Source organism: Bos taurus, chromosome 1 (genome assembly GCF_002263795.3).
Source record: "Bos taurus isolate L1 Dominette 01449 registration number 42190680 breed Hereford chromosome 1, ARS-UCD2.0, whole genome shotgun sequence".
In the NCBI taxonomy this organism is placed as follows: domain Eukaryota; kingdom Metazoa; phylum Chordata; class Mammalia; order Artiodactyla; family Bovidae; genus Bos; species Bos taurus.
Genome location: NC_037328.1, coordinates 144,073,450 through 144,091,704, shown reverse-complemented (window position 1 = coordinate 144,091,704; position 18,255 = coordinate 144,073,450). Strand labels below are relative to the sequence as shown.

General features: G+C 44.9%; 1 protein-coding gene across 4 annotated transcripts in view; it reads right to left on the bottom strand.

The window, feature by feature from the left end:
• TRAPPC10 (trafficking protein particle complex subunit 10) overlaps positions 1-18,255 on the bottom strand; it is a 74,612-nt gene that overhangs the window by 41,128 nt on the left and 15,229 nt on the right. For 3 of the 4 annotated variants that reach the window (XM_024989481.2, NM_001205885.2, XM_059884617.1), the window contains 4 exon segments: positions 15,311-15,392; positions 11,396-11,531; positions 2,881-3,077; positions 452-647 (listed from right to left, as the gene is read on the bottom strand). In XM_024989481.2, coding sequence (XP_024845249.1) covers positions 452-647; positions 2,881-3,077; positions 11,396-11,531; positions 15,311-15,392 — 611 coding nt within the window. 4 annotated transcript variants of the gene reach the window in all.

The following is an 18,255-nucleotide window of genomic DNA, read 5'->3' as shown; positions in this document are numbered from 1 at the left end:
ACAATCTTTCATTGGAACCCAAAGTTATAAAACTATGGCGGAAACACACTTGGGACTCAAGTAGTTCAACCACAGCACCAGGCAGGCAGTAGACATCTCATCGTCAGGGCCGTCACCAGTGCTGGGCCCCACGGCCGAAGCCAGGCCCATGGTCGACGACCAGGAGGCCCGAGGCGCCGACAAAAGCAGACCTGCTCTGAGGACAAGGTCATTTCATAAAAGGCTAGATGCCAAGCTCTGAAGCAGCGAGGCAGCTGACACAGTACCTACTCAGGAGACCACCTCCGATCTTCCTTAATAAGCCATGAGAATGAAGCTGGCCACTGCACTGTCACTTGGTCTTATAAGCTACGTCCATATGAATGACCGCAAGAGAGCTGCCTTATTCACAAGAACGAAGAGGGAGGGAAAGAGAAGGAAGCAGTCTCACTCTGCGTAGTCACTCAGGTACCTGCACCATGAAGTATTCACAGAAGCTCCAGCCTGGCTCGGTCCTCTTCTCTCTCAAGGTTCTCATGTCATCCTCAAACTTGCCTAGGTTTTTTGTAAAAGACATAAGAAGTAATGTCCTGAGTTTGGTCAGGAAGGCATTCCAGGATTCCTGAGTTCGGGAGGAGTCCTTCAAGGGATCGGAGAGTACGACACACCTGGGAAGACATGAACAGATTATGCAGAAAACACTCCAGGCACAGACCACCGCCCAACAGTGACCACGATCTTGGGATGCAAACGGGCTTCCGCCCTCCTCTTCCTTTCTTCCCTCTAGAACTGGTGAAACACATCAGGCAGGTGATGAGACATCAGATGAGGAAATGGTTTCATCGTGAGCTGGTCTAAGGCTATGTAAGCAGTCAGTGAGTGCTGTTATGAGAGAGGTGCTGCAGAATGGATGGGGGGGTTATGATGAGTCACAAGACTCAGACCCTGTCTACAGGGTGCACTGGAAAATAAGGTGACTGCGCCTCAGTTCCCAAACCCCAGGTGCCCTGTCCACTTCAAAAACCTCTTAGGGTTCCCGGTGACTGACAGACTAAAAGGCAGGTGTTTAACATGGCACCTGAGGACCATGACAACATGGACCAGCCCGGGTGTCCAGCTCTGATTCCTACTCTCTCCAGTTCAAGCCCACTCAGCTTCTCGGGCTCTCCTGTCTTTCTACCCAACATGTTCCTGCTCACCCCACACAACCCTGCTCGCTGACACACCCTCACTGACCCTCCCCCAGCCCCGCCCCAGCTGCTCCGAGCTCAGCCCCCCGACTCCAGGACCAGTGCCATCAGCGCACCCTGCAAACACTTCTCACTGTTAGTCTGTCTCTCCCACCAGCTGAGCTCAAGAGTAGCGTCAATAAACAATAAATAAAGGCTCAGAAGGACAGGGCTTAACTTATGGGACTTCCCTGGTGGCTCATAAAGAATCCACCTGCAATGCTAGAGACTCAGGTTCGATCCCTGGGACAGGAGGATCCCATAGAAAAGGAAATGGCAGCCCACTCCAGTATTCTTGCCTGGAGAATCCCAGGGACAGAGGAGACTGGTGGGCTACAGACACAGGGTTGCAAAGACTCAGAGAGAACTGAGTGACTGAACAACAGCAACAAAGGTATGATACAATTTCACTACAAAAAACTCTGTATCCACGGTGTACAAATCTCAAAGGCTTGTATAAAGTTACAAGTGTTTCCAGTGGATCTGGAAAAGATAACCTGTTCATCCAACAGGTGAAAAAGGTAAAACTTTCTTTATCCTTGAAAACAATATAATCTAGAGAGATGGGTAAATTTGAACTTAGAAATAACTTCTAAATATTGATGCTATGAATTTCAACATTTCTCCTCTATAAATACTTCACCTGAATTACCAGCAAGTGGCAAAATGAACAGATTTTAAGTTTCATTTCCTTTGGGCCCCATCATCCCCCCTGCAGGAAAGACTGATTTACCAGAGGACAAAGGGTGAAACAGCCACAGTCTAGACGGCCCACCAGATGAGTAATCAGTACCAAGAAAGAAATTTTAAAACTTGTAGCTGGCCTTAATTTCAGTCACGCCACTCACCTCACTCCACCGCATTAGATACTGTTTCTTCCCCTGAAAGATAAAGGGGTCCAGGCAGCTCACTCCTAAGCCCCATCCCACCATGGAAGTAACATCATTTGTTCACTGTATGAGCTGCTAGGGTCTGCTGGCTCAGCAGTTTCTCCTTAAGGCCTTAAAGATTGCAATCATCCACGTTTATTTCTGACCAGATGCAGAGTTCTCTACTACAGGGGTGGATGAAAAAAGAAACCTACATGAACAGCAACCACCGAAACAATATTTTCCTTCAGTGACCTGGTGCTTATCAACCAGACAATACATCCTTTACACTCTCCGTCCCTCATTAAGACCTTCAACGTTTACTGTTTCCAGATCTTCTCCTTATTAATTAAAGCAACAAACAAACTAAGCTTCAGAAATTCCCATCAAGCGTTGTTAACTCAGAAAAGGAGAACCCAAAGCAGCTGATGAAGTCAGGGCTGGTGGGGGCTGATCTGAGCAGAGCAGCGTCCACAGAGCAGGCACCAGTGTGGCAAGGAGCTCCGCGCAGGGGCCTCCCTGTCACTGGGATGCCGCTGCAAAGACAACACGTGACCCTGTGTCAGCAATACTCACCAAGAGCCTGGAAATGCACAAAAAGTTTTACCCAATTTTCCTTTTAGGGAATCCATTAAGGAGACAATTAAGGAGGGGCCTGGTCTCCTCGGCTGCATCCACCACAAGCTCAAGCATCAGGCACAGGGCAGGCACTCACAGAGCAAATACTTATGATCACCTGGAAGCCAGTCAACTATCTCACCTAGATGTCAGCCCAATGAGGTTAACAGCAGACACACACGTACCTGTCACTCTGTTTATTACAGAAATCATTTCTTATTTTGTCCACAATGGAAGCTCGGGGAAGTATGTTGGTTTTGTTTTTTTTCTTGGCATCATTTTCAACCACCACAATTAACCAGTCCACGGAGCTATAAGCTTTCAGAACATTCTGCCACTTGGTGAGGTCATCCTTTACCGTAGCTTTATACACTTCAGTATCCTGAAAATAAATGAGTCAACGTGAACACAGATTTATCAACAGCCTGTAGTTTATAGGGCAAAAGAGCCTGATAACAGACAGCAGCAGGCTTTTCCGCTCTGGGGCACGGACACTCCATGGAGTCTGCGCGGCGCTCAGGGCAGGCTCCCACCATGCCCCAGGTGCACGTCGTCCCTGAGCCCAGGGGCACCAAGGGGAGGTCCTCCAACGTCATGAGGAAGAGCTGGAAAGGCAGAGGGCCCAGCACACTGCCCACCGAGACACACTCTGCTAAGAAGGCTGGGATTTTAAAACCCAGGTCTGCAGGGCTAGGGCCCTGGGCCCAAACACGGCAGGGTCCCCTCCGGTCACGGCCCCACCATGACAGGAAAGGGGAGCGGCCGGTCCCGCTGCAGGCCCACTGCTATCTAGGGGCGGGGGCTTCACCGTGGCTTCCTCCACAGCCCCATGGCACTCCAGGAGCCCCTAGAACCACTCCAACCTCAATGCCACTTGCAGGCCATGTCAGAGACAAGGCAGCTTTAGAGGTGACCCAGACAAAGAGGACAATCCAGGACTTTTGGAAATTTTTCTCATTCACATGGCCTCAACAGCGGAGCCAACATGGGCCTGGAAATCAAAGCTACTCCTGACTCGGGGCCTAAACGGCAGCCTGCTGGAGACGGTAGTCCTTCTGCCCCGGACATCAACAAGCCCAGCCTCAGCTCTCCTCCAGAGAGAAGCAGGGAGACACAAATTCTCCTTGCTTTGTAACTCTGTTTACAACTGATCTTATGCTCCATGAATCCACTCAGCAGATTAAGAGCGAAAATCGAAACCAAGATGCTTAACTCATTTCAGTATCAGATATTTTCAGACCTTTGGAAACTATAATTAATAGCTACTGTCTAAATATATTCTTTCCCTCTTTGAAGAAAAGGATTCCTTATTATTCTGCCCATATTTCCTCTGGATTTCTGTAGTCTCTTTTGAATAACACTCATGTGACTGATCCATGAATGAGTTAAATCTCAAATTCTGTATCGAGTCCCTCCCTTTCATTTAATCAGTAAGTGAAAAGTTCCAAAAGGCAGTACTTAAAAACGTTAAAAACTGCTAGGTCCTCAGTGTAACTCTGAAACAACTACAATCTGAAAAAGAACTTTTGGTTAAAAGGAAAACCATCCCGCAAAATTCTGATTTCTGTGAATTAATATCCAACAGTAACACACTCACAAACTGCTTATTTTCCACACAATGGCAGTGCTTAGGACCAGAAGTTTTACAGGGCTGGTGTTTTGTCAGAACACAGATACCTGACCCCTGGAAAGTGAAACCAGACGGCCAGGGGGTGGCAGCCCAGGACCCAGCAGTTTCAAAATCAAAGCACAGATGCAGATCTCAAGGCCCACCGGACAGGGAGAGGTGAGGCAACATGATAAGTTCCAAGGAGGCCTTCCCAGGCGCCCTTTGCCAGAACCCACCACAAGGGGGGCAACCACACCCCAAGGGGACACCAGCCCCTCTCCTGGGGACGCTGTGGGTGGCAGCCTGCAGGGACTCTCAGAAGAGGCCTCAACGAGCAGCAGGAAGGACAGAGTCCCCCGAAGTCCTAGAGGAATCAGGACAGAACCCAGGCCATGGCTCACGATGGTGAGCAAACAACAAACATTCCAAGAGAGGCTCAGTGACTCTGCAGAAGAGGAACCCAAGCTGAACCCGTGGGGCTAAGGGTCTCTCAGGAAACCACAGTGAAGAGAGGAAAACCCCATCATGGAGGACAGTGAGTGCCTGGCTTCTCTGAGCTGGAGAAAGTCACACACACACAAAGGGAAGGAATGAGAACTGACCCTGGGTGCTGCACTGGAACTGGGTTGTGTGTATGCACACGTTCAAATGCACGGGCACAAAGAGTTACATATGGAGGTGTAAACACACGTGTGGGGACACATACACACATGCACACATGTATCCTCCAACCTATGCTGTCCTTAGTCGCTCAGTCTTGTCCAACCCTTTGCAACCTCATGGACTGCAGCCCACCAGGCTCCAATCTAGACAGCATATTAAAAATCAGAGACAAAGGTCCATATAGTCAAAGCTATGGTTTTTCCAATAATTATGTATGGATGTGGGAGTTGGATCATAAAGAAAGCTGAGCACCAAAGAAGATGCTTTCAAATTATGGTGCTGGAGAAGACTCTCGAGAGTCCTTTGGACAACAAGGAAATTAAATCAGTCAGTCCTAATGGAAATCAACCCTGAATATTCATTGGAAGGACGGATGCTGAAGCTAAAGCCCCAGTACTTTGGCCACCTGATGTGAAGAACCAACTCATTGGAAAAGACCCTGATGATGAGAAAGATTGAGGGCAGGAGGCAGAGGATGAGATGGTTGGATGGCATCACTGACTCAATGGACATGAGTTTGAGCAAACTCCAGGAGATAGTGAAGGACAGGGAAGCCTGCTGTGGCTGCAGCTCATGGGGTCACAAGGAGTCGGATACAACTTGGCAACTGAACAACAAACAGAAAGGATCAAATTTAAACATAACTTAAATAAAGCACAAAGAAAATTTCTGGGATTACATAAAATAACAGCACCAAACAAGATAAAATTCACAATGTCTAGCATCCAATAAAAAACTGCCAAGCAGGTAAAGAAATAAGAATATAAGATCTATAAAAAGCAGAAAAACCACTCAAAAGAAACAGACTCAGTAAATACAGATAACAGAGTTAGTAGACAAGGCCATTAAAATAGCTATTGCTGCCATATTTCATATGTTCATGAAGGCAGAGAAAGACTGATGCTAAGCAGAGACAGGAAAAGATATTTTAAAAGAAGGAGAAGACCCCTGAGGAACTCAAAGAGATGAAAACCACAATGTCTAAACTGAAAAATACACTGGGTAGGACTAAGAGCAGATTAGACACTGAAGAAGAAACAACCCGTTAACGTGAAGGCACAGGAACAGAAATTATCCAAACGAAACACAGATGAAGACTGATGACGCGCCCACAGTGCAGTGACTCGGGAGGCGTCAAGTGACCTCACACAGAGCTAACGGAGTCCCCAAAGGAGAGAAGAGGAACAGAAAAAATAGTTGAAGAAATAATGACCAAAAATGTGCCAAATTTGATCAAAATTATAAATCCCGAAAGTAAAAAAGCAAAAACAAAAACCCAAAATCCAAGCACAAGAAATGAAGGTCCACCGTGGCACAGCATAATCAAACTGCTTAAAATCACTGATAAAGAAAAAGAATCCTAAAACAACACAGGAGGACTTCTCTGGTGGTCCAGTGGCTAAGAATCCACCCGCCGATGCAGGGAACACTAGTTCCAGCCCTGATAAGAGAAGACCCCACGTGCCATGGGACAGCTGGGCCTACGCACCGCGACGGCTGAGCCTGCGCTCTAGAGCCCGCGCACCTCAGAGCCTGTGCTCCGCAAGAGAGGCCACCACCGCAAGAGACCCAGGCGCCACAACTGGGGAGAGCCCACGGGCAGCAACCAAGACCCAGGGCGGGCGTCGATTAGTCCATCAGTTTGGAAAAAAAAAACACCAAAGGAAAGACATTTTATGTACAAAATAACAGTCAAAATTCAAAGATGTTTCATGGGTAACAATGGAAAGCAAAGGACAGTGAAGCAACATCTTCTAAGTGCTAAAAGCGGGGTGGCGGGGGGGCGCGGAGCAGGGAGAACCTTCGCACAAGACCTATCAGGGAAATATTCTCCAAAAATAAAGGCAAAATAAATAGCTCCTCAAATATTTAACGGCTGAGAAGAACTCATCACCAATGGCCCTGCACTATACAGAAGCAGAAAGAAGTCCTTCAGGCAGAAAGAAATGAACACCACCTGAAAACCTGGATGCACACAGGAAGGGGGTGCACTGGAAATGCTAAACACGCAGGCAGACATGAAAGACACACTTTCCCAGGTTTATTCTCTTTACAACACGCTTGATGGTTTACAGCAAAAACAACAACCATGTACTGTGGGTCTACCACACACGTAAGGCTGAATGTACGCACAGTCACATGAGGCAGGGGCGAGAAAGGCAGTGCTGTGACCCCGCATACTGTCTCAAGCAGCACAGCAGACATGAAGGAAGGAGGCGTAACTTACAGTGTGGACTACAAACCCGAAAGCAACCACTAAAATAAGACAACGGAATTTTACTTCTAAATCTAAAATCCTAAACATTGTCAACTTGCTCCAGGAATTTTTCTTAATAAAAGGAAAAGTGAAAGTGAAGTCTCTCAGTCATGTCTGACTCTTTAGGACCCTACAGACTGTAGCCCACCAGGCTCCTCTGTCCATGGGATTTTCCAGGCAAGAATACTGGAGTGGGTTGCCATTTCCTTCTCCAGGGGATCTTCCCAACCCAGGGATCAAACTCAAATCTCCCACACTGTGGGCAGACTCTTTACCGTCTGAGCCACCATGGAATCCCATGGTGGGATTCTTTAGCCATGGAAATTTTCTTACTAGATGATAACCAAAACTAAAACAGAAAAAAAAACCTCCACAGGATTCCTACTAGGAAATGTAAGTTTAAGGAGGAAAAAAATCATCTATAATGTCCACCTGATGCAAAGAGCCAAATCATTGGAAAAGACCCTGATGCTGGGGAAGACTGAAGGCAGGAAGAAAAGGCAACAAGAGAGGATGAGATGGTTGGATGGCATCACTGACTCAATGGACACGAGTTTGAGCAAAGTCTGGGTAGTGAAGGACAGGAAAGCCTGGCGTGCTGTAATCCATGGGGTCACGACGAGTCAGACATGACTGAGTGACTCAACAACAACATAATGTCCACAAACACGAAATACATCTTGCAGTAAGAATGCAAGACTTCTATGAAAAACATTACAACACATTACAAAAGAACATTAAAAAGCCATGAAGAATGGTTCCCAGAGGAGAAGATCCATCATCATTAAAATTCTTCTCAGATGAATGTTTTAACAGTTTCAAGGCAGTCCCAATCAAAACATCTCCAGTCTTCTGGTTTTTCCCTTTTCAATCAGTTATCTATGATTTTGTAACAAACCACTACAGAACAGACTGGCCCAGAAGACTGACTGTTCCCAAGTCTACAGCTCGTCTGCTCCACCTGGTGTCAGCTGTGGCCCTGGGATATATTTAAATTCACATCTTTAAAGACCTATATCACTAAAAACTTAAGAATGAAGATAAATGTATTTCCAACTCAAAACAACTAGGAAAAGAAAAAGTAAACTATAAGAAAACAAAAGGAAGGAGACAGTGAAAAATGAAAGCAGAAATTAATGAGACAGAAAACACACCAACTGTTTATCAGACTAACAAATGAAAATCCTGGTTCTGGAGGAAAGGGGAGAATCAAACTAGCTAATTTCATCAAGAAAGAAAGAAAAAAAAAACCAAAACACCAATACAAAAGTAAGAAATAACAATGGAGAACTAACTATTGACACAGAGCACACTTCAAAAGTCGAAAAAAGACTATTCATATGTCTCAATGGAAAGAGATTTTAAAATTTAACTGAAATGTAGAATTTGTAAGAAAAACACAGTTTATCAAAGTAGACAAATGGTTAAAACAGACCAACTTTCATGGAAGGGATACAGAACATAATCAAGAAACCATCCCATGAGAGTGCCAGGCCCAGACGATTTCTCAGAACTCTGTCAAGTTATGAATCAAGCATAACATTGATAGTGAAGTTGCTCAGTCATGTCTGACTCTTTGCGAGCCCATGGACTGCAGCCCACCAGGCTCCTCCGTCCATGTGATTTTCCAGGCAAGAATACTGGAGTGGGTTGCCATTTCCTTCTCCAGGGGATCTTCCCGACCCAGGGATTGAACCCGGGTCTCCCGCATTGTAGGCAGACGATTTACCGTCTGAGCCACTAGGGAAGTAGCTAAACCTTATAAACACAATACACAAAAAAGTTAAAGACCAATCACTTGTGAATGCAGATGCAAAAAATCCTAAATAAAATGAACAGACACCAATGTCACATTAAGAAAATAATACTCTGACCAAGTGGAATACACCAGGAATACGAGTATGGTTCAAAAATACCCATTACCAGTAATGTAATTCAACGTATTAGTAGATCTAAGTGAGAAAAATCATATGATTATCTCCACCAGGTATGACAAAGCCTTTAACAGAATTCAACAGTGTATTCCTAATTTAAAAAACTCTCGAGAAAATAGGAATGGATGGAAGTTCCTTCACACACTGACTCAAATCCACCTGATTCCCACAGCCAGCACCCTACTTACTGGGGGGTACCAATCACAGGCATTCCCACTGAACCAGGAACAAGGAAAAGATACCCACTGTCTCCACCACTAACAGACAATGTCCTAGACCAGGAAAGTAATTTGAGACATAAGAACTGAAAAGGAAGCAGTAAGACTCTGCAGGTGGCAAGATAGGATGACTGGAAAACCCTAGACTTTGGGGCCTGCAGACACTGGTTTTGAGAACCAATGACAAAACAAACTCAAACAATAAAAAAAATTCAGCAAGGTTAACATGAAAAAAAAAAAAAAAACCCAACAGTCTCTATATACACAAAAAATCACCAACTGGAAGAAAATGTGAGAAAAAAATCCTACTGACAATAGCAACAAAAAAGGTAAAATACTTAGAAAAGGAATTGAATACTAAGGTTCATATGAAAAAATAAACATGCCAGGGCAACTAGGCAAACACTGAAAAGAACGACCCCTGAGAGCGACCAGCCCAGCCAGGTCTGAACGTGGACTGTCAGGCCCGGGAAAGCACGCACTGCACACAGGCTCTGCACTCTTCTCAGCCAGCCTGTTTCAGGCAGTCGTGTTTATAGCAACTCTGAAACCATTCTATGCATACTGCAGCCCTGAGCAGGTTAAGTGAAGGTGCCCATGTTGTCAGGGCCAGGGTGGATATAAACACAGAACAGGTTAAGGCAAGAAAGCACCCTGGGGTTAGGCTAAAATCAGAGGCATCGGTATCAAGTCATGATTTCTAAGACATGTGCTTTCAGAGCCCTGTGGAGTCAACTGGCACAGCAGCAGGGCCATTCCCGCCATGCCAGGGGGATCAAGGCCTTGAGAAAAAATGGCTGATTCCAACACAGGGGTAGCAAAGGGACAAGAACCCAGAATATTCTGTCATGTCTAAAGTTAGAAAGTGCTCAGAAGGCCACAGGAGCCAGTTTGAAGTGACTCTCACTGGCCAAACCTGAGACAACTTGAACATCAAAATAAAGACAATGAACTGTAAAGCATTAAAAGAGAAGCCCACATGGGTTTCTGATAACTTGGGAAGAGGTGTGTGCAGGCTGTGGTGATGTCTGGGTCAGGAAGAACCAGCCTTGTGCTAAATCCAATCTGGATGTTGGAGGATTCCCATCACTGTGCCATAGGAAGTGCCTCCCTGCACACACACTGCACCCATCACATGGCTTGTGCTGACCCCTGTGTTCCCCAGGAGTTCAGAGCACTGCTACGTGCCAGGCAGAGGTTGCCTATGTGCCTGGTCCAATAAAACCCCAGGCGTCGCATCTCTAACGAGCCCCCCTGGTGGACAACACCTCACATAAACTAGCCTAAGAGTTTTCGGGGAAGAAGCCTGTCCATGTGACTTCACAGGGAAAGGCTACAAAGTAGAACTACAATAACTACTCTGCATCCTCAGATCCAGGTTAAAACGTCACAATGTGTAATGATTCATGTACTCTGTACACTGCTAACTGCTTATTTTATTAGAGTTGAAACAGATAGAACAAATGACCCACAGAATTTTCCATTCGTTCATGAAAGAATTCAGGTTCATGAGTACAGAACTGCCAAGTAAAGGCCAGGGTGCCCACAGCAGCAGTGTCCGCTCTCTCAACAGGCATCACAAAGCACCTCCTGCACCAGACTCGGGGGGTGAGTTAGGAGACTGCTCCCTGCCCACAGAGAGCCTGCCAACCAGCACCAGAGACAGACAAGGATTCTCAAGGAGAATAACAGCCATGTGGTGACTACAGGGTGCGAGGAAAACAAAGCTGAAAGGAACTGTTAGAAATAGCTAGTGCCCACCAGGACACAGGGAGATGGCTCACAAGAACTGGAAACGTAGGAAGTAATTCGGTGACTGTATTTGGTGATTACGATGAGTACATGCACTGGGCCAGAGCAGAACTAAGCCATGGCAAAGTCATACACTTGGCTGAAGAATGGAGAAAAGAGAATACCAAAAAATTAAAATAGTAAATTTCAAAAAGTATAGCTGTCTCAGCAAAACCCAGACCTGTGAGTTCTCAACCCATTATAATGTTCCCCACAATGAATACTCACACAGCACTCCGTCCAGTAAATGTGCAGGAAGGGGAAGGTCAGCAGGGCTTTGTTCCCTTCTTTGGGCAGCAGCTCCTCTTTGAACTGAACAAAGTTAGACTCCAGGTGAATCATCTTTGGAGCCCGGCCATAGGACCTATCAACAATTGTGAACGAGTCACTGAGAAACATGAGAATGTTCAGCAGAAGGAAAACGAGAAAAGACAACAATCTCATCATATCTATGCGTTCAGAAGTGCATAGGTGATACTAACCCTGAATTTTAACTATTATATGTTCCATTTGAAAAGATGCTATAAATTACTTTAAACACAGTTCATGTGTCAAAGCTCTTCATAACTCCATTTGCAATAGTACAGACTTCTGAGAAAAATGTCAGTATACAGTCACCATAAAAGCAGCACAGTGTTTCCCAAATGTCAAAAGTGCAGTTTGAAACTACCAAAGCTTTAAACTGCTCTAATATTTTTGCAACAAACTGCATTATCCAAAAAAGAGAACTGTCTGGTGAAAAAGAACAGGTTTCTGCTTGCACAGCATAAATAGTGGTAACCACCCATCCTTCAATTTTTTTTAAAGGACATCTCAAGGAAATTTTTAAAAATAATTTTTAAATTTATTTTCGGCTGTGCTGGGTCTTTGCTGCTCTTCATGGGCTTTCTCTAGTTGCAGCAAGTGGGGGCTACTCTTCGTTGCAGTGCTTGGGGTTTTCTTGTTGCAGGGCACGGGCTCTAGGCAGCAGGCTTCAGCAGCTGCAGTGCGTGGGCTCAGCAGTTGCTGGGCTCTAGAGCACAGGCTCAGTAGCTATGGCTCACAGGCTCAGTTGCTCCATGGCATGTAGGATCTTCCTAGAACAGGGATCAAACCTATATTGGAAGGCAGATTCTTACCCACTGCATCACCAGGGAAGTCCCGTCCTCCAATTTTCCTCAATCCAAGAACCAGGATCCCACAAGCTACACGTCTAATCGATGGCTATCATAGAGTATGGACACTGCTTAATTATCCTTCTAAAAATAAATTAGACCACATACATCTCTTTTCCACACCTCTGTTTTCCACACCTCTATTTTCCACCTCTAGTGAGCTGTCTCTTTTACATATCTACAGATGGATTTTATTCTTTTTGTCTAACCTAAGGATTCTCCATGATGAATAAACTGAAAACAACCATACTGAATGTTATTATGCTTTAACTTGTGGATTTTCTATCTCACACTAGTTTTTTCTGTCCTTGGTGAGATTAGTCAAGTTTTCCTTTTCCATCCTTTTTCTCTGTTAGCTTGAAAGTTTAATCTTCTATTTCTTTTCTGTTGTTATTTACATTTTAATTTTTAATATGCATAAACTTTTCATTTCCCTTTCAAAAAGTACAGTAAGTGTCTATATCTCTCCTTGAACAGGACCAAGATACGACACTGTTTTCTTTCTGTTTTCTTCCACATTCTGAAATTTTAGATTTTTAATTTTTAAAAGCATTGACACCATAAAATAGTGAAATCTTTGTTATGACTTGCTTTCAGGCAGCTGCTCCCTTCACCCTGTGAATTCAGGGTTCATGTTCCTGACACATGTGTTTTCCTTGAGACACATTCCTTAATTACTTCAGAGACAGTAGTACAGCTTCTGATCATACACACCTGAAGGCGTTCCTGTTAACAGCATGTTTCCAGCTATTTCCATGCTGTGGCAGCAGCGAATATAAGATGGGAGCAGGGCTCTAGAGAGCACGGTGTGGTGGTGTGCGGACACCCCGGGCCCAGCCGGAACCCTGTCTCTCCAAGGCCAGGGGGAGGCTGAGACAGTCTTCCCGCTGTGTGAGTGTGAATAATACACAACTCTAGAGTCAAGGTGGGGCTTCTCAGAACTCAACTCTCAGTCTCCTCAGAACTCAAGTCAAGGTGGGGTTTCCCTTGTGGCTCAGCTGGTAAAGAATCTGCCTGCAATGTGGGAGACTGGGGTTTAATCCCCTGGTTGGGAAGATCCCCTGGAGAAGGGAAAGGCTACTCACTCTAGTATTCTGGCCTGGAGAATTCCATGGACTGTATGGGGTCACAAAGAGTCAGATACAACTAAGAGTCAAGGTACAGCCTTCAAGTCAAAGTACTCCTCTTAAATGCTCTATCTTAGGCTGCATTTTAAATGCTGTTAGAGACTGCAGACTCGGTTTTTCTTTTCTCCCTATTTCCTGATGTGGCTTTTTGTTTGATTGGTTTTGTTTTCATTCTGCTTGACATCCAGCAGCCCCTGAAATCTCTGAACTCACTTCTGGGAAAACCTGGACACCAATTCCTCAAGCAGGGCCCATCTCTCCACTCACTGCACAGTCACTTCTGAAATACCGACTACAGGGATATGGAAACCTATGGACTTGGCCTTCACGGCTCAGCTTTCCTCTCGGACCTCCATCTCTGGCTCTCAGCTCTCAGCTCCAGAGTTCCCAAGTGCAATCTCCCAATTCATCACTCTGTTCTTCAGCTACACAGAAGTTCAGTGCGTGAAGTCAAGTTTCTGCTTCAATTTTGTTTCCCAAGATCTAATCAATCACATTTTTGCCAAAGTGAAATACACACACTTTAACATGTCAAACAATACTAAAGAGCCACACATACACACACACCCCTCTGCACCTGGTCTTGCCCTTGCCTCCCCAGGTCCTGGGCCCTTTCACCTGTCAGGGACCCGCCTGCTTCTCAGGGTGTCCCCTCTGCAGACACACAGAGGGCTTTCCCTCCCATTCCTCTGTCCATCCTTCTGCTCCCAGAAAGATATCCGTGTCTCCGCTGCTGCCGCCTCCGCCTTCTCTGTCCTTAAACGTTTAGGCCTTTCTAGTACTCTTCTCTCATTTAGTTTTCAAGACGGTGAAGCAAAGAATATGCACATTAAATCTATGCAGGGTCTCTATTCCATTTTTTTCTCATAAGCCCATTTCTCATTTCTTTTATCTTTCTGAATGTTTGAATAATGTATACTTGTTTGAAATCCTTTCCAGATCACTCCATTTCTTCAGATATTATTAGATTCTTCCATTTGCTGAATTGTTTTCTCTCATTCACAGCACTGGGCCTCTTCAATAGTTGAATAATTTTTCTGTAAGGGAATTCTCCCAGTTCTGTACATTCTTTATATTACATTTTGGTAAATAAATACATTCCTTGTAACACTAAGCAGGCACAAAGATTAGACTAGATTCAACAGAGAGCCTGGTAAAGTCATCCAGAATGTTAATTCTTCACGTTAGGAGGGTAAAAACTGGTGGTCAGAAAGGAATAATGTAGCAAGAATCAGAATTACACGAGCATGAATAACAACAGGAAATTTTTCATTCACCTTGGTTAAAATCAGACTGCCAGTATTAACAGGTATTAACAATATTAATATTATTAATAAACAGTATTAACAATCCAAACATTTTCTACAAATAATATCTAATCTTACCAGAAGTTAGTTTTTCAGTAAAATAATTCAAAGTCAATTATTTCCTCAGAACAAGTCATTAGAGGAACAATTACAAACAACAGGGCCAATGGGAGGACTGATCTGATGGCACTCCTAATTTTAAAGATCATCCTTCTGTCCACTTTCTCATCCTTAAGAGAAGAGCCCAGGCACTCAGGGTGACGAAGTCCTGGTTAAGACGCAGAGGCACCAGCTCCTCTGAGGAATATGGGTGCCCATCTCCTTAACCAAATGCCACCACAAGTCAGAAGTCACCTCTATACGAGGGGCCTGTGAGTCCGAAGACATGTCCCATTTCTATCATCGCAGGTCTTGTTCAGAAAACAACACATTCCTTAAAAAAAGGCTCACAGATTACGGGCCCTTCTTCTCAGTCTCCTTAGAACTCAGGCTCTCACTTTCACTGCTTCACTCACTCACACTGACACCTACAAAACAAGGAGGGGGATGCCATACCTTCTCCATTCCATCGGTTCTCTTGGAAGCTGCTGGGAAAGTGTCGGGTAAATGGAGGTAAATAAATTCTGATCACCAGCACCTACAACAGGAATAAACATGGCACTGTTAGGTAAATATAGGGAAAATGGGCTCTAAAATGTATTAATTGGTATTTTTACACAATTGAATAATTTAGCAAAATGACATCACAAAACAGGTTGTTTTGTATCTTTAAAGAAGTGGTCTCTAGAAAAGCCAGCACTTGATCTAACTTCGCCCCCACCTGGCCTCCCTGAGGAGATAAATTCTCCCTAAGAGTAAGAGGAGGAGGAAGAGGTCTGACAGCTAAGGAGGGCGGAGCTGGACCAACCCTGCCCAGCCGTGCACCTGTGTCAGCTCCTACAGCCACTTCTTCAACTTGGATAAAACAGCCATGAACTCCAGGCAGAAAAGGAAGCCAGGACAAGTGGATGTGAGTTTCTTCACCAAATTCCAGCAGGAGCCAAGACACACAGGCTACTCTCTGGTACCCAGGACACCAAACACACCTGCTCTCACTTGTCCTCATGGGAAGCCCTGGAGGCAGATCCAACCGCACACCGAGGACAGAGGAGCTGTAAGGGCCCCGCGCTCAGAGTACACAGCTTGCTGGTGGCAGAGACCAGTGAGGAACTCGGGAGTCTCTGACTTCACAGCTCAGCTGTTAACTCAGCTCTTTCATCCCGGCCTTAACAGAACGGAAAAATCCACTTAGCTCTCCTAAAATGACAGTATAGCCACATCCTACTTCAGCCTAGAAAGAACCTTTCAAAATCAATGGCTCAGTCTTACACTCAGGATCCGCTACCGTTAAGCGAAACCTTTTTCCAACTGTATTTATATTGATCTTAAAGAAATCATTGGGAAGTGATGTGGGCCTCTGACATACATACTTATTTTGCCACCACGAGCCTAAAAAAAAAAAAAGAAAACAAACAAAATGGAACCTTTCCCAAACCACATAACAATGTCAAGTCACTACAGAGAGGAGTGATGTTTCTGGGCAACTGAGCTGATCCTCAGAGAGGCAGTGGGGCATGGGGACTGGACACAGATGCTGCAATGTTGACCACCTGGGTCCCTTCTGAGCTCCACCACCTATTAGCTGAATACACTTGGGAAGACCATCCTTTCTGTGCCTCAGGGGCCATCTGTGAAATGGGAAAATACGAATAGCTTCCAACAGGGTCATTGTGAGACTGAGTCAACACAATAACCTTGAACAAGGCCCGACGCAGAGTAAATCGTTAATAAGGGTTACTATTAATAATTTATTGTTGCCATAAAAACAGCTTTTAGGTTTTAACTCATCCGTTTTCACTGCATTCATGTATTTGGTAATTGTCTTAGAAATCATTAAAGTAAGAAAACCTTTAGTTAGCTTCTAATTTCTTATCTTTGAGTGCCAACTCCTGCTGCCTCTTGAAAAGGTTCTAGAATTAACATATAAAAAAAATGACTACTCTCTGCTAAAAAGAAATTAGGGCAACCACAGGGAAGCTTTCTTCTCTTTCACTTAACTTTTTATATATATGCTCCTTGCAATAAAGTCTCACATAAAGGTACAAGTAACCTCTGCAACAGGGAAAACAAATGAAGTGCCTCCTACACACCCCTTTCTCAAGTGTCTCCCACAGGAAATCCTGTTATACAATACAAAACTTGTCCAACTGGAGGCTGTAAAGTAACAATTTTTCTTACATTCAATCATGAAATAAATCTTTAATCTGTGTCCTAAATTTAATTTTAAAAGATTACAGGTCAATTAACACACCTTTCAAGGGCAGAGACATCGTCTGATAATAACTGGGCGCTGAACATGTGACCATTTGATCTCAGCCCCTATTAAGGAGCTGAACTGTGTCCCAGCAAAATTCACACATTGAAACCCTAACCCCTCAGCACCTCTGTTATGTGACTGTATCTGAAAGAGGTGATTAGGTGAGAACAAGGGCTTTTGAATGGGCCCTGATTAAATCCCTTCAGAAAGAAAGTGAAGTCGCTCAGTCATGTCTGACTCTTTGCAACCCCATGGACTGTAGCCTACCAGGCTCCTCCATCCATGGTATTTTCCAAGCAAGAGTACTGGAGTGGGTTGCCATTTCCTTCTCCAGGGATCTTCCCAACCCAGGGATCGAACCCGGGTCTCCCACATTGCAGCCAGACACTATACCATCTGAGCCACCAGGGAAGTTGATTAAATCCCTTAGACATCCTTACAAGAGAAAATGTGGACACGCAGTCACTGGGGCAGGAAAGACCACGTGAGGACGCAGCAAGAAGACATGGCCACTGACAAGCCACCGAGGGAGGTCTCACAGCCAGCCCTGCTGACACCTTGACCTCGGCCCTCCAGCCTCCAGACAGCGAGGAAACAAAGTTCTGCTGTTTCAGCTCCCCCCACCCCCAGCCTGGAGTATTTTGTTACCCCGAGCACCCCGAGCAAACTGACACAGCACCCTACTTTTCACTCCCATCCACTGAAACCCTATGTTGACTGAACGTGAAGAAAAGCCACCGTGATTTTCTCAGAATGCATGGCTATTATTAATGATAATACTCTCAAGTTTTTATACTGAGTATTATGGAAAACAGAGGGAGGTATCTTTGAAAATGGGCTAGAAAGAGCCATAAAAGACAGACAGGAAAGAGCTTATATGTAAAACCTCAGAAGAATAAAATCTCCGTTCACTTGAAAGGTAATTAACAATGTGTATTAATACTTTGTAGTGCCCCAAAACAGCCCAACCAGTTAGTAGAAACGCCACTAGCGTGCTGAGGTCTGAACTCTAAGAGCAGCTTCGTTTTGATCCCGTGGGCTGCACAGGGGCATGAGAACAACAGGGGCTCTGCTGTTAGAATACAGCTACTAGAAGCAAAAACAAGGCTAAGATGGTGTGTTGAGAGAACTTTGCTCAGAAAAC